The following is a 13,230-nucleotide window of genomic DNA, read 5'->3' as shown; positions in this document are numbered from 1 at the left end:
GGAGGGAGGGAGGGAGGGAGGGAGGGAGCTAGTGCCAGCCCCAGCCAAGGACTCCAGGGTTGGCTGCCATGATGTCAGGCAGTAAGCTGTATTGAATTTTTCAGCTTTCAAATTCCAAAAAGTTGTAATGTGACTTGGGAATTCAAATGATATTCTGGTTAAATTAATATAATTTAGTTTTGCTTGGTAAGTAGAATGTGTGTAAAATTGCACAAAAATTATTTCAAAAAATGATCGCCAGTTACTTGCAGTTATACTTTATAGTATTTTTATTTTTATGTATTTATTATTAACTTAGAATTACTTATATTTTCAGAAGGTAAAATTGAAATTCTTCTGAAAGAAGTTTATGTGCTTCTTCATCTAACCGCCCCGAGATCTGAGGATGAAGGGTGGTCTACAAATTAAGTAAATAAATAAAAACATAGAATTGCCAAGTTAGATATTGTCCAATCACAAAAATAATAGCAGGTTTGAATTCATCACACACACAAAAAGCCCCATATTTTAAAGACTTCACTGTAGAAATTTGCAAAAATTTAGTTTCACCCCCTAAAATGACACACCCTAGCTCTGCCTGTGAAAATATTTCCTATTCAGGTGGTGGGGTTTGTCCCCTCTTCTATAGTAAACATGTTGATTGTCCCTCTTACATGATCTTCAAGATTTACTGTCACCGGAGCAGCAAGTATTGCAGTCAGGGGAAATGGCAGTCACATCATTCCTGTAATGTCAGAACCAACTGTTAGACGAAAAAGAAAAATAAAAAAATTCCTTCAGTAGCACCTTAAAGCACACGAAAGCTCATACCAAAATAAAAACTTAGTTGGTCTTTAAGGTGCTACTGAAGGAATTTTTTTTTTTTTTTTTTTTTTACTTCGATCCAGACCAACACGGCTACCTACCTGTAACGAAAAAGAAAGTTTATGTGCTTTGACAAGCTGCTGTGTCTGAACCCTAATCAAAATTTTATTGAGTTTATAATGAAATCCCATTGTGAATTCTAGGGATCGACTGCAATAGAATTTTAATGAACTAGCCACAAATACATGATCCTTACATAATTGGTGGATACAGGCGCTGAATAATTTACAAACAGAATTATTAAAGACATCACATGTTTACAGGCAGCTTTTCAAATATAATTCCCACCATTCTACAAATAGGGAAGTTGGCAAGGAGCCTGGAGATTTGTAGAATAATCTCATTCCGCTTTGACATTACAGTGACGAAATGCCACGCAACCTGAGAACTGCTTTGTGTTCGTGTTCACTGTGGGGTTTTTGTGACACTCTCTTTAAAACACTTCCACTTTGGGGGTTACCTACGTGTATCATTTGCTTTTCCAAAGTAGCGTATAGCACAGCAAACTTCACAATGTCACTAATCCTCCTTTGGAATCAAAGTCAGTAAAGGTCTCTTCAAACTGTGCAAAGACAGTGACCCTGAGGGGAATTCTCAGCCTCCATCTCTTTCTGTTCTACTCTCTGGCTGAAAGTTCCTGTCTCCACAAGTGCTCAGTGCAAGGAAGAACAGAAATTTGTATGGATGGTAATGAAGCAGGGGCTCCTCCAAATAACCTGGTGTTCATCCTGATTTGCTTGCACAAAGTTTACTCAGAGGTTATACAATATCCACCCTTTATTGAGCATTTGTTTTTATTTGTTTGCAGGCTGGTTACATGACAATGAGCATTAATCCTGATTTGCTTGCAGGATATTTATACGTCTTCCTGTTAATCATTCATCCCATAATTTTCAGTGCATTTCCTTCTCAATTTCCTAACCTCATGCTAGGGTAAGATCTTACTTTAAACTCTTTCAATTGTGTGAACCTAAATTTCCAGCCTGTGCCTGAGAAATCCTCAAAAAAATAGTCTTTAGGTTTACCCCTATAGTTGCTGGGGGCAGGGAACCTCAACAAGTACTAAGGCGTTCAGTAGTATTTTTCGTAATAGAGAAAAATCTTTACAGAGCAAGTTTGCTTGAATTCTTGGAAGGAGGAAGCAAGCTTCATGCATGCCCCAAACTCTGGCTGCTCCAAACTCTGGCTGTGAGTAGCATCACGTCAAAGTGGGGCCATCAGGCCCTCTGTAAAAAACTGTTACAGCTCACGGCTGCAGCGGCAGCTCTAGTTCCAAACCTTTGCCTGGGCTTGAATGGGACGGGGTCTGCTTGTTGGCATGTTTGAGTCATTTTCACATATCTCTTCATCCAATCTCTTCACCCCATGTGCAATGACAATGAAAAGGGTATATAGCATTATCAGGCCCTCACTTGCTGTAAGAGATTTGTGGAAGGAAAAAGTAGGGAGAAGCTTGGCTGTTCTGTTCTCCTCCGCTGTGGAACTGCTACCTCATTCTCTGCAGCATAGAGATAACATCCAAGTGGAGGAGAGGAGGAGAAAAAACAACCCAGCAGTTTCACTCTGGAGGGAAGTTTGTGTTGTGAGAGAGATTTGGGGCAAAAGATGCTGGAAAATTATTTTATCCCTTTCTCTCTCTTCTGCAGAGCTGCAGGTTTCACTAAGCAGTTTGTACCTGAGTTGTATCCACTCTCACCCACCTTGGAACATGTGAATTCCCCACCAAAAAACCTTAGGCTAAAATGAACCACATATACTATGCTTTATTAAGCAGCAATGGACTCAAAACATCAGAAGTCACAGAAATACGAGGCTTTAAACATGTGGCCATTCGATTGGCACAAATATTGAAAAAGAAGATTCCTAAAACAGTATTCAAGAGAAACGAATTAGTTTTGTCCCAGGAACAAAACATGCAATCTTTGTGTTAATGGGTTGTGTGAGTCTTCCAGCTGGCAAGATTCACCACATGGAGTTTGTGGAGCTGGAAACCAGTGATAACCCCCCTGCTCTTAAATTTTTATTTCTTCCAAATTAAGAAAATAGTGGACTAACCTAACAGAAAGCAAAGACTGCAAAGTGCTTCTAAGTCCCTCTGAGGAGAATGCAGTCATAACTAGGGGACTTTCTGAAGCTGCTTGCAGTGTGACTACCAAGCTCATTTAGGGCAAAGAGCTCTTAAAAGTGGCCACAACCTGTTCAATACATTGTATGGTAACCCTAGTAATGAGCTTGCTGATTAGTACGTTTCCTTGGGGTCCCCAGACAGAAAAGAGGTTTCATTAGAAGTGGGTAAAGTGATGGGGCAGTGGCACTCACCTGGCCTCCTGGCAGCTGGCTCTTTGCTGCTTACCAGGAAGCAGAGGGGGAGACATCAGAGAGTTTGGTTTGCAGCAAGCAAACACATCAACAGGAACACCAGATTGGCCCAGCTGGTGCATTTCCGCTACACCTACCTCCCCACATTGTGACTCAGCTGCTCAGAGATGAGGTGAGCACCACCACCCTACCAGCTGCCACTGGGTTTCACTTGGCGTTAGCTGAGTTTCAACCTGAGTCTGGGCAGGCAAAACATAACATGGCATGCCATGACTCCTGTCCCTTGCTTTGGATTAGCATAACTGGAAACTGTTTTGCTGGAGATTCGTGTTTTTGCTCTCAGAGGCTTAATAGGATTTCTGAATTCAGCAAATAGCTTCTGATATATGTAAATCAGATTAGCTTTTTTGGGATGACATATTTTAAGACAGGAGTGGTAACCATTTTTACCCCTAGGACCAGGCATGCACAGGTTGAGGAATTTGCATAGTGCAGCAGGTAACAATGTTCTGCATAGCAGAGAAGGCTTCATTTGCATTTGTACTTTCCCCCTTTCATTTGACAAGTTGCTCACACATTAGGTTAGCATTTCTATAAGGTTAATAGCTACCGGTAGCTAAATCAAGCTACAGGTATTGCCTTAAGTACTGAGGGTTAACTAATATGCATTGTTCTTCTTACGCTTGATTTGATGTCTCTTATTTAACTTTATCAAAAGCATGACTTGGTCTTTTTCCAAACCATTTGCTTACATAAATAATCAAGAGCAGGTTAAAAGCTGAAATTCTGAGAAATAAACGCATAATTGTATCTGAAGTTTTGGAAGGGGAGAATTTGGTGAAGCACATTTTCCACACTTTGAATGGTACCCTTCCCTCTTCCTCAGAACATAGGCACCATTACTGTCTGGAGTAAATTGCACCTGCACATTTATGCTTTTTTTTTAGGGCTACAGTTCCACCCACCCACACCTGGGCTACATCCTATATTTTGCAGGAGGTATTCAAGAATTTTAGGGCACAATTAAAATGTATTCAAGTGCTCTGGCACAACAAATACCCTTTAAAAATAAGACTTCTGCCACTAGGAAAGTGGCAAGGAAATGCACTAATAAGTCTGGGGTAAATGGTTGAATGATGGGAAGACATATAACTTCCATGCAAGCAAATCAGAATGAATGGTCAATAAAGAGCATGTAAGTTGTGTGCAAGCAAAGGACAATGGATGCTCAATGAATGGGTTGTCCGAACGAGACTCTGAACACTGTAAGACTTACTTCTGAGTAAACATTCCTAGGGCTATACTGTGCATTTTTGATTGTTTGTTTAAGCTGGGATGTTATGGTACTTTCAGTAAATGCTTACCGATTGGGACAGTGCCCTACAATCCCCTAGAGATACGGTAAATGCAATGCTTCTGAATTAGTATAGAAACCACACAATACCCAATTACAGTGTGCCTTGAATGATGGCCAGGGGTTCCGCAGGCAACACTGGCCTCTGTCCCTCTTTCCTCCCCTCCCTCCTCTGATGCCCTCTCGCATCTCTGCCTCCCCAAGGCTTGCACAGCTGTTTGTTGCAGAAGCCCTGGCTACAAGCTCAGCAGGCAAATGATGCCTCTGGGAGGCACCTCTCTTTGGGGCAGGGGGGGCAGCTCAGAAACCAGGGGGGGGCAGCAGCTGCCCAGAGGACTCCCAAGGACAGGGGAGGAGGCTGAGAGAGCATTCCCCAAGGGAGGGTGTTATAAAAAAAGAGTGAGAGGTTGCCAGCTCTGCAGGCAAGGGGTGATACAACTGGGCTCCTAAGCCCCACAGGGGTGCCACAGAAAAAATGTAGTTGGTTAAGGGAACTGTGGACTCAAAAAGGTTGAAAACTGCATAAGGGCTAAGGGAGTTAAGACAAAAAAAAACCCAAAACAAGTGGCATTTCCCTCTCCCAAATTTCTTTGAGTCATAATATTTAGCACACTTCAAACAGTGAGTAACACTAACAAAATAGGTTATGATCATCACTTCAGAAACTAACAGCACCCCCCTCCAGTTATCTGGAAGTTCTCTGACAGGCAGATTCATAAATGTAAATGTAAAATGTAAAAATGTAAATGTAGACATCAGTAGTTAAGAAAAATAAAACACAGAGCACTACATCTGACATTTGCACTCCCTTCTGATTTTCCACCTTTTCTGTTTCTGATTTTTTTAAAAAAAATTCATTTTGCAGCTGAACATAGGTTGCACAGATCAGTTCAGTAGTTCTGCTCCAGTGCTCCTTCAGTATTCCCATGATGCTGGCCTGTACTGGTCATTAGTAAAGGAAGGCTGTTACCCAGCATCGCCAGGGGTTAAAGGATGTGAAGGAAGCTCCCGAGAACTGACTGAGCCAACCGCATATTACACAGGAGACTTTGAAGACTGGACCAGGATTACCATTGTCATTCCAAGATCTCTTGCCTCCAGGTACTGGTTGTGATGAACTTATGGCACATAATGGTTTTTTGTTTGTTTCTATTTTAGGCTGCAAGAATCTGGCAGCTACCTCGATTTTCAGGCTATTGTTGAAGAAACCCCAGAAAAGTAGTTTCTTTATAAAATTAGAACAAAATAAAGCACAGCATTTTATTTTTTTCAAAAAAATATCTTTTAGACATGCAAGCTGCAGTAAAATGAAAAGAGCATGTTCCTGACAAATAACATTTTCTTCCTTAGTATTCTCTCTTTCTTTGGGATTATCAATTAGGTCTGGAAGGCTGGCTGGAGAGCGATAAGCCCTCTGAATAAAATAAGCCATATCAATAGGATTAATTTCATAAACAGTTACTCCTGGGTAAAGAAGCAGCAGAAGGGCATTTGAGCTACTGTGTAATGTGCCGTGTCATTGGCTGCTGCTGCTGAGTGCTAGGAAGACGACTCTGTGCAGAGCGAGCAAAACTCCGGTTCAGAATATCCAAAACATTCTCCCAGCTGCAAACAGAAACAGAAGGGCTAACAATAGCAAGCGCCTACCCAGTACAGAGAGTAGATCATCCAGTGTGATTTCTTTGGTTCCTACCTCTGTTGTGCCTGTGTGCACCATTTGCAGTCTGACAGCTGCAAACAGAATCCAAATGTAAACTTTCTCTTCATTCTTAACAGCCTGACATCTGAAATATTTGGGGCCTCGTGTCCACAATGCTGCAGCCGGTTGTTTATTTATTTAGGGTGGCGTTCAGCTCAGTTTTACTCAGAGTATACCCATTGAAATTAATGAACAGGACTAACTTAGAGCCATTTCTATCAGTTGGTCTGTTCTGAGTAACACTTAGCTGAGTGCCACCCTAAATATAAACCACTTTTCACTTTATGAAACAGCTTTTGATATAGGTGAATTAGTATATGGCTTAAAAACAGTTTAAACGAACACCCCCAGCGAGCAAGGCCAATGGTCACAGATGATGAAAGTTGTAGTCCAACAACATATGGGAATTCACACTTGGGAATAGCTGGAAAATTATGGCTTGTTGAAAGAAACCATGGTTTCTAATCCTGGATTATCAACAAACCAGTTTGTTTTGTTTCCCCCCAGGTCAGACATAGAAATAAAATTTTGTTAGTACAGGCACACGGGGGGCCAGGAGCACAACCACAAGAAAGGAGTTTGCCTGTATAAAACAGGGAACTAAGCTTTCAGTCTCCCCTGTGTGGCCATGTCAGATGAGAAGAGGGGTGTGGGGAGCATTTAACATTTCAGCTGAAATGGTGTGGCAACCTATGAGCTCTATTTCAAAGGAACAGATACTAGGTTGTTAATGCATCTGGAAGGGAAACATGTAGTTACAAGGGATTTTAAATGGCAATTAGGACAGGAGCTGTATAGAAAGCTGTATTAGCTCCAGAATCCCAAGCTACTGTATCCACTATAGATTCAGATGGTATTAGTCATTGCTTTTACTCTCTGGAAGTATGGCAATACTGTAGTACAGTATTTTTACAGATAGGAACAGATTCCTTCGGTTCTACCAAATAGCACCTTCCAAAACAGTCTCAGTGACTTTTCCAGAATTGAGATGGGCAAATCGCAGCCTAAATGCCTTGTCCAAAGAAAAAGTGTGTGACATAGGTAGGAGTTTATCTTGGGATTCAAGCATGTATGCACATGCACACACACTTGTGCATGCTCATTTCATGAGTTTTCCTGCCCCTCTCTTCTCTTTTGCTAGCAGTAGTGGCCAATATATTTTGTTGTAATGTGTGTGAGAGTTTTCAGACTGGCTCCTTCTGTTACTGCCTTAACAAATATTTACAGTGCATGGCATGCTGTGTAGCAGGGGGAGCTGGTGTCTTCATGGTGAGAATGTATCAAATAATCACTGTGTGCTGCAGTTTAAGTATTTCCCCTTAATTAACCAACAAACAGAAGTGCCAAGTCACACAAAGCCAACACTAACGAGTTTGCTTTGCCCAACACAAATAGCACCAAATCAGTAGTGGCAGTCTGTTTAGCATTATGTTCTGCAAAATAATCGGGAATGGGAAGCAAAATCGAAGCAACATCCCCCAACCCAGAAAGAGTGCAGATCGGCATAATTAAATTCATCTTGTTGACATTACAGATGGGGTACTGTTACCTCTCTCAATGTGTCAACTGTAACTGTTGTATGTTGACAGATTTACATCCCAGTGCTAAATATATTCCCTTGTAAGTAAGTTCCATTAATAACAATGGAATTTGCTTCCAAGTTCTAATACATTATGGAATTATTTATTATGCTTGTCCCATGAGCCCAAGCCACTCAGAGAAATACACATAGATTTTACAGTTGGTTTTCCCAGGCACGTGCTGGCCAAGACCATATATTTAACTTCAGGGATTATACTGCACCTTGCACCACTGACCATTCTCTGGGCTCATCCAGTTTCATGGCACACATGCCCAGTTTGGATTATCGACTCTTAGGAGAAGCTTTGTGCAGAGTACAGAGTACAGAATTCAGCTTGTCAGCCTATACTACTTTAGTGCATGCTGCATATCCATATACTGAAAAATGTTTGTATAGGCCCAGCATACAGTCAATAACATGGGCTATTTGCAGGACAAATCAGTTGTGCAATTTGGACTAGTGGTGTTAGACATACAGCGTAAATACATAAAATCTAATATCTACATGAGTTCAGACTGTAGGCCTGGAGGCAAAGCAGCCATGCCCAGTGACAGGGTGGGTGGGCACATAGGCCCAGTATCACTCCACCCGGTGGATTATCTGAATCAGACAAAAACCAACTGCAGCTTCACCTAGTTTCATGAATGGCTGCATTTAGACTTGCTGCACTAATGTAGTTCAATTGGATTGCCATCATATTAATGATTTACAACAAGTTTTGTTTAATATTAGTTATATAAGCATATACCTATGTACAAATAAATACTATGTACATTGTGTGCAAGGCATTGCAGACCATTGCCTCATGATAAATGTTTAATAGCAGTAGCGGTGCATGCACAACTTTTTGAAGACTAAATTTATTCCTATTATTATCAGAGAGTTCTTCGTACTATGTATGTGGTATATACTATGAGAGCTTCTGGAATACAGTCATACCTCGGTTTAAGTACGCCTCGGTTTGAGTGTATAGCGTATCTTTCTGGCATTCCATGTAGTTTTCTGCTTTCAATATTTCTATCCATACAGTAAAACCAGATTCCGCTGGATCCAAGAGAGCAGTTCACAAAAGAGTGTACCCCCTTTTGGCTTAGATGGGGTATACATATCAGAGCCTTGTTCCAACTATTGCAATGGGCACGGGGATTGTATCTCTGGAGTCTGCTTTTGTGACTTGGGTTATACAGGTAAGACATTGGTTTTATATAGAATTGCCGTTCATTCATTTGACTGTGTTTATATTTGGGGAGGGATGGAATTGTGTGCCCAGCTCTACCTTCTATGTACAAGTTTCCATCTCCAGCTAGGGCTATATTCACATATATTCAGCTTGCTAGACCGTAGCATCATGTGGTTCTTCTTACAAGCTTATGTGAAAAAATATGTTTGCAGTGCTTTGCTTTTCTGCTTTTCTTTTCCTAAAGAAAAATGTACCCAGAAAAAAATGCTGGGCTTCTCTTCTGAGTCCTCAACAACAAACAAATAAAGGTTAAAAGATTCTTGAACAATAGCACCGCCTGCTCCTCCTTGCAACACACTTCCGTGCCAGTGTTCATTTTGGATGCTTTCCATTTTAGAGGGAGAATTGGTTAAGGAGCAGGAGAGTGGGGTGTTTACAAAAATGACTAAATGTTATGGCCCCTGAGCTTTTTTCAGAAAAAACTAATACATGTGATTCATGTAATGCTGCTTGCCAGTTTATTGACATTTACTACCCAGCACTATTTCAACAAAGAATCTCCCATATATTTTTTTCTTCCCCACCTAAAGCCTCACATGGAACCTGTGTATCTAATGTACCTAACCACAGTGAGATGTTCGACAGGTTTGAGAGGAAGCTGAGCCCTCTCTGGTACAAGATAACTGGAGGGCAAGTTGGAAATGGTTGTGGAATACTCAGTGATGGAAAATCTCTTTACTTCAATGGACCTGGCAAAAGGGAAGCAAGAACCGTCCCTCTGGACACCACAAGCATCAGGTCAATTGTATATTCTGCTTCTAAAACCTGTGGCTTACTTTGCCATTAATTTTGCAGAACAATGAACAAGTTTCAAGTACTTCTCAAATGAACAAGGATTTGGAAGAACTGCTTTTTATGTAGAGTTACAGTAATTTGAGGGATATAAAGTTACTTAGGCTCAAAAATAGCTTTTGTACTACATGGTGGAGCAATGGCATTTAGCTGACCTGTCAGCAACAGGAGGGAGAGTTGGAAGGGCATTCAATGTGTATTTTGAAGACCAAAGTACTTTTTTTCAAACATACAGTGAAATCACGCTCAGCTTGCTTAAGCCCAGTCTGCTTTAAATACCAGTTCTACCAGGAATATATTATATTGTGTGTGGATGATTCTCAGACTTTAGCAAGCCTCTTCATGTCCATGCATGCTGCAATAGAACAGCCACCAATAATACCATGTTCTATGCCCTTGTTTGCATCAGTGCACAAATGTCACTTGAGGAATCTCTTGATGATGGTGCATGGAAAAGTTGGAAATAGGAGGAAACCAGAGTACAGATTCCAGAGTGTTGGTGCACTGTACTCCTCATGGTTCAATTGATCAACATTCTGTAATGACCACAGAAACAGAGAAGACAGTTTTATTTAGAAATCATGCTACATTTGCAACACACCCTATTGAAAAGCCAATTAATTTTGGTACAAAGGATGTCCTACCTGAACTGCTGTTGACTACCTGGTCAATCTCTATATCATCAACTTTTTGTGTCCGTTCCCCACCTTAAACCCTGTAGACCCAGGTCTTTCTGTAAAAAACAATAAAAGCAAGCTACTCTCCCCCTTATTAAAGGTAAAGGTAAAGGGACCCCTGACCATTAGAACCAGTCGCGGACTCACAGACAACTCTGGGGTTGCGGCACTCATCTCACTTTATTGGCCGAGGGAGCCGGCGTACAGCTTCCGGGTCATGTGGCCAGCATGACAAAGCCGCTTCTGGTGAACCAGAGCAGCGCACGGAAATGCCGTTTACCTTCCCGCTGTAGCGGTACCTATTTATCTACTTGCACTTTGACATGCTTTTAAAAGGAGCTAGGGCCGAACAACAGGAGCTCACCCCGTTGCGGGGATTCGAATCGCCGACCTTCCGATCAGCAAGCCCTAGGGTCTGTAGTTTAACCCACAGCGCCACCCGCATCCTTCCCCTTAATAGTGACCTATTAACGACACCTCTCTGTGACAATATGTAGGTGCCAAAATCCTATACAACTGTTGGTGGTACAATTTCACAGACCTCCATTCCAACATGAAATCTCCAGCATGAATAGGTTCCTGGGGTACTGATTGGTTGTATTAGCCTTCCTAAGCAGGCTGTGCATTCTGTCCCACCCATAGTACTGTGATGCTTCTTGCATAACACTAGTTCTTGCCGCCAGTGACTGCCAGTCCACACTGACTGCCGGTGGCTCTCTGAGGTTTCAGGCAGGGGACCATTCCAGCCCTTCCTGAAGAAACTCTTTCCAGGTCTGTCCTCAGTCACCTCATTACCTTTCTTGAATGGCTGAGAATTTTGCCTGTAGCATTTCTGTCTTGTGGGCTGCCAATAGGCTGCCCAGACAAAATTCTATTCTATTCTTAATGACCATCGCTTATGATTTTGTTCTCTGTCTGATCAGTCACTGCAGCCACATATGGGATCTACCTGACAGCTGCAGAGGCTAGATAAGCATTGCAAAAGGGGTGGGTTTTTTTGTTTCCCAGCAGATGACATCTGGCTTGTTAACTGTAACCACCTAAGCTTTCATCTGTGCTGCAAATTCTGCGGCTAATGACCACAGCAGAGTCTCTCTCTCATTTTTATTTTTATTTTTGCAGACTCAAATCACCACAGATAGACTAGTCATGTCAAAAAGTATTTTCAGTTTCTATATCTCTCTATTCCTGAAGTTTTAAAAGCCTCCTTTTTTTGAAAAAAAGGAAATTAAGAAAGCAGTATAAAAAAATTCCTTCAGTAGCACCTTCGAGACCAACTAAGTTTTTATTTTGGTATGAGCTTTTGTGTGCATGCACACTTCTTCAGATACACTTGAAACAGAAGTCAGTCCCTCATGTATATACAGAGGGTGGGGGGATGGGAATGGGTGGTGGGCTGATGGGAGTGGTAAACCTGTAGATGGCTGTTAACGACTGCTGATGACTGCAATTGGTCCTGCAGGGGAAAAGCAAGGGCTGAGGCGCTAAAGAAAAAAAAGCCCTTGTCCCCCCCCCCCCCGCAGGACCAATTGCAGTCATCAGCAGTCATTAACAGCCATCTACAGGTTTACCACTCCCATCAGCCCACCACCCATTCCCACCCACCCACCCCCACCCTCTGTATATACATAAGGGACTGACTTCTGTTTCAAGTGTATCTGAAGAAGTGTGCATGCACACGAAAGCTCAAACCAAAATAAAAACTTAGTTGGTCTTTAAGGTGCTACTGAAGGAATTTTTTTATTTTGCTTCGACTCAGACCAACACGGCTACCTACCTGTAACTAAGAAAGCAGTGCAATAAATAAATCCTGAGAGGGCAGTTGAGGGGTTGCAGAGGGGCTGTTGATGAGTCAGAGGAGCTCACCTACAGTTGGATACCCTCTGGCTGAGGCAGCGCCAAGCTCCATCATCATCCCTCTGCCACAGCCAGGGCTCCAGTGGTGGTGGGGACTGGAAAGGGATATGCTGGATTCCCAAGCCCTCTTGCTTCTCCAACAAAACCCCCCAAGTGGCTGAAAACCAGACCTAGCTCCCTCCCCTGCCCCTCATAGCGGTAAATGCGGCAGAAAGAACAATGGAACAAGTTGCTCCCTTCCATCCTCTTCCCTGGCTGATGCAAGAAGGTGGGCTTAGGCATTGGTTGATTTAGTGTCAAAGAACATATCTGTTCCCCTCCACCCAGACCTCCCTTGGCTTGCTTTGTAAGCATATTTAAATCAAAATTCGTAGCTAGGCATCATTTCCCTCCATAAGGGCAATATGCAGGCATATTATTCATTGTTGGTAGTTAAGTTTTTAAAAAGTGGTCAAAGTCTAATGAATATAGTCCCTGAGGAAATTACTATTAAAACAAAATATATAACATTTGGTGCAATCTCAAATGAAACTTTGCCCTTTGACACAGCTCACCATAATCTCCATGTTTATAACTACATTTGTGTTAATTTCTATTTCTACTTGATTATAACAAAACAAATTAAAGTGATGATATAAGATGATTGAACAAAAAAAAACCAGCGAAGCAACCCGGTGCGATATTTTAATTAATATGAATTATTAATTAAAAGGTTGGCAGGAGTTTGCACAATTGTGAAAAACAGGGAAGTGGCACAAAACAGTTATTTGTTGGCATAAGGACTGACCTACCTGGAGAACACGTGGCAGAAATCACTGTGTTCAGGAAAGGACCATCACCTATATT

At 41.8% G+C, this 13,230-nt stretch overlaps 1 protein-coding gene across 2 annotated transcripts in view; it reads left to right on the top strand.

The window, feature by feature from the left end:
- The window catches only part of RELN (reelin), a 307,444-nt gene that overhangs the window by 226,238 nt on the left and 67,976 nt on the right, over window positions 1–13,230 (top strand). For both annotated transcript variants that reach the window (XM_035127392.2, XM_035127390.2), the window contains 3 exons: window positions 5,403–5,638; window positions 8,848–9,005; window positions 9,589–9,796. In XM_035127392.2, coding sequence (XP_034983283.2) covers window positions 5,403–5,638; window positions 8,848–9,005; window positions 9,589–9,796 — 602 coding nt within the window. The remainder of the gene's footprint in view (window positions 1–5,402; window positions 5,639–8,847; window positions 9,006–9,588; window positions 9,797–13,230) is intronic.

Source organism: Zootoca vivipara, chromosome 10, assembly GCF_963506605.1.
Source record: "Zootoca vivipara chromosome 10, rZooViv1.1, whole genome shotgun sequence".
Classification (NCBI taxonomy): domain Eukaryota; kingdom Metazoa; phylum Chordata; class Lepidosauria; order Squamata; family Lacertidae; genus Zootoca; species Zootoca vivipara.
The sequence above is the reverse complement of the archived record's forward strand: the minus strand, read 5'-3'. Positions and strand labels throughout refer to the sequence as shown.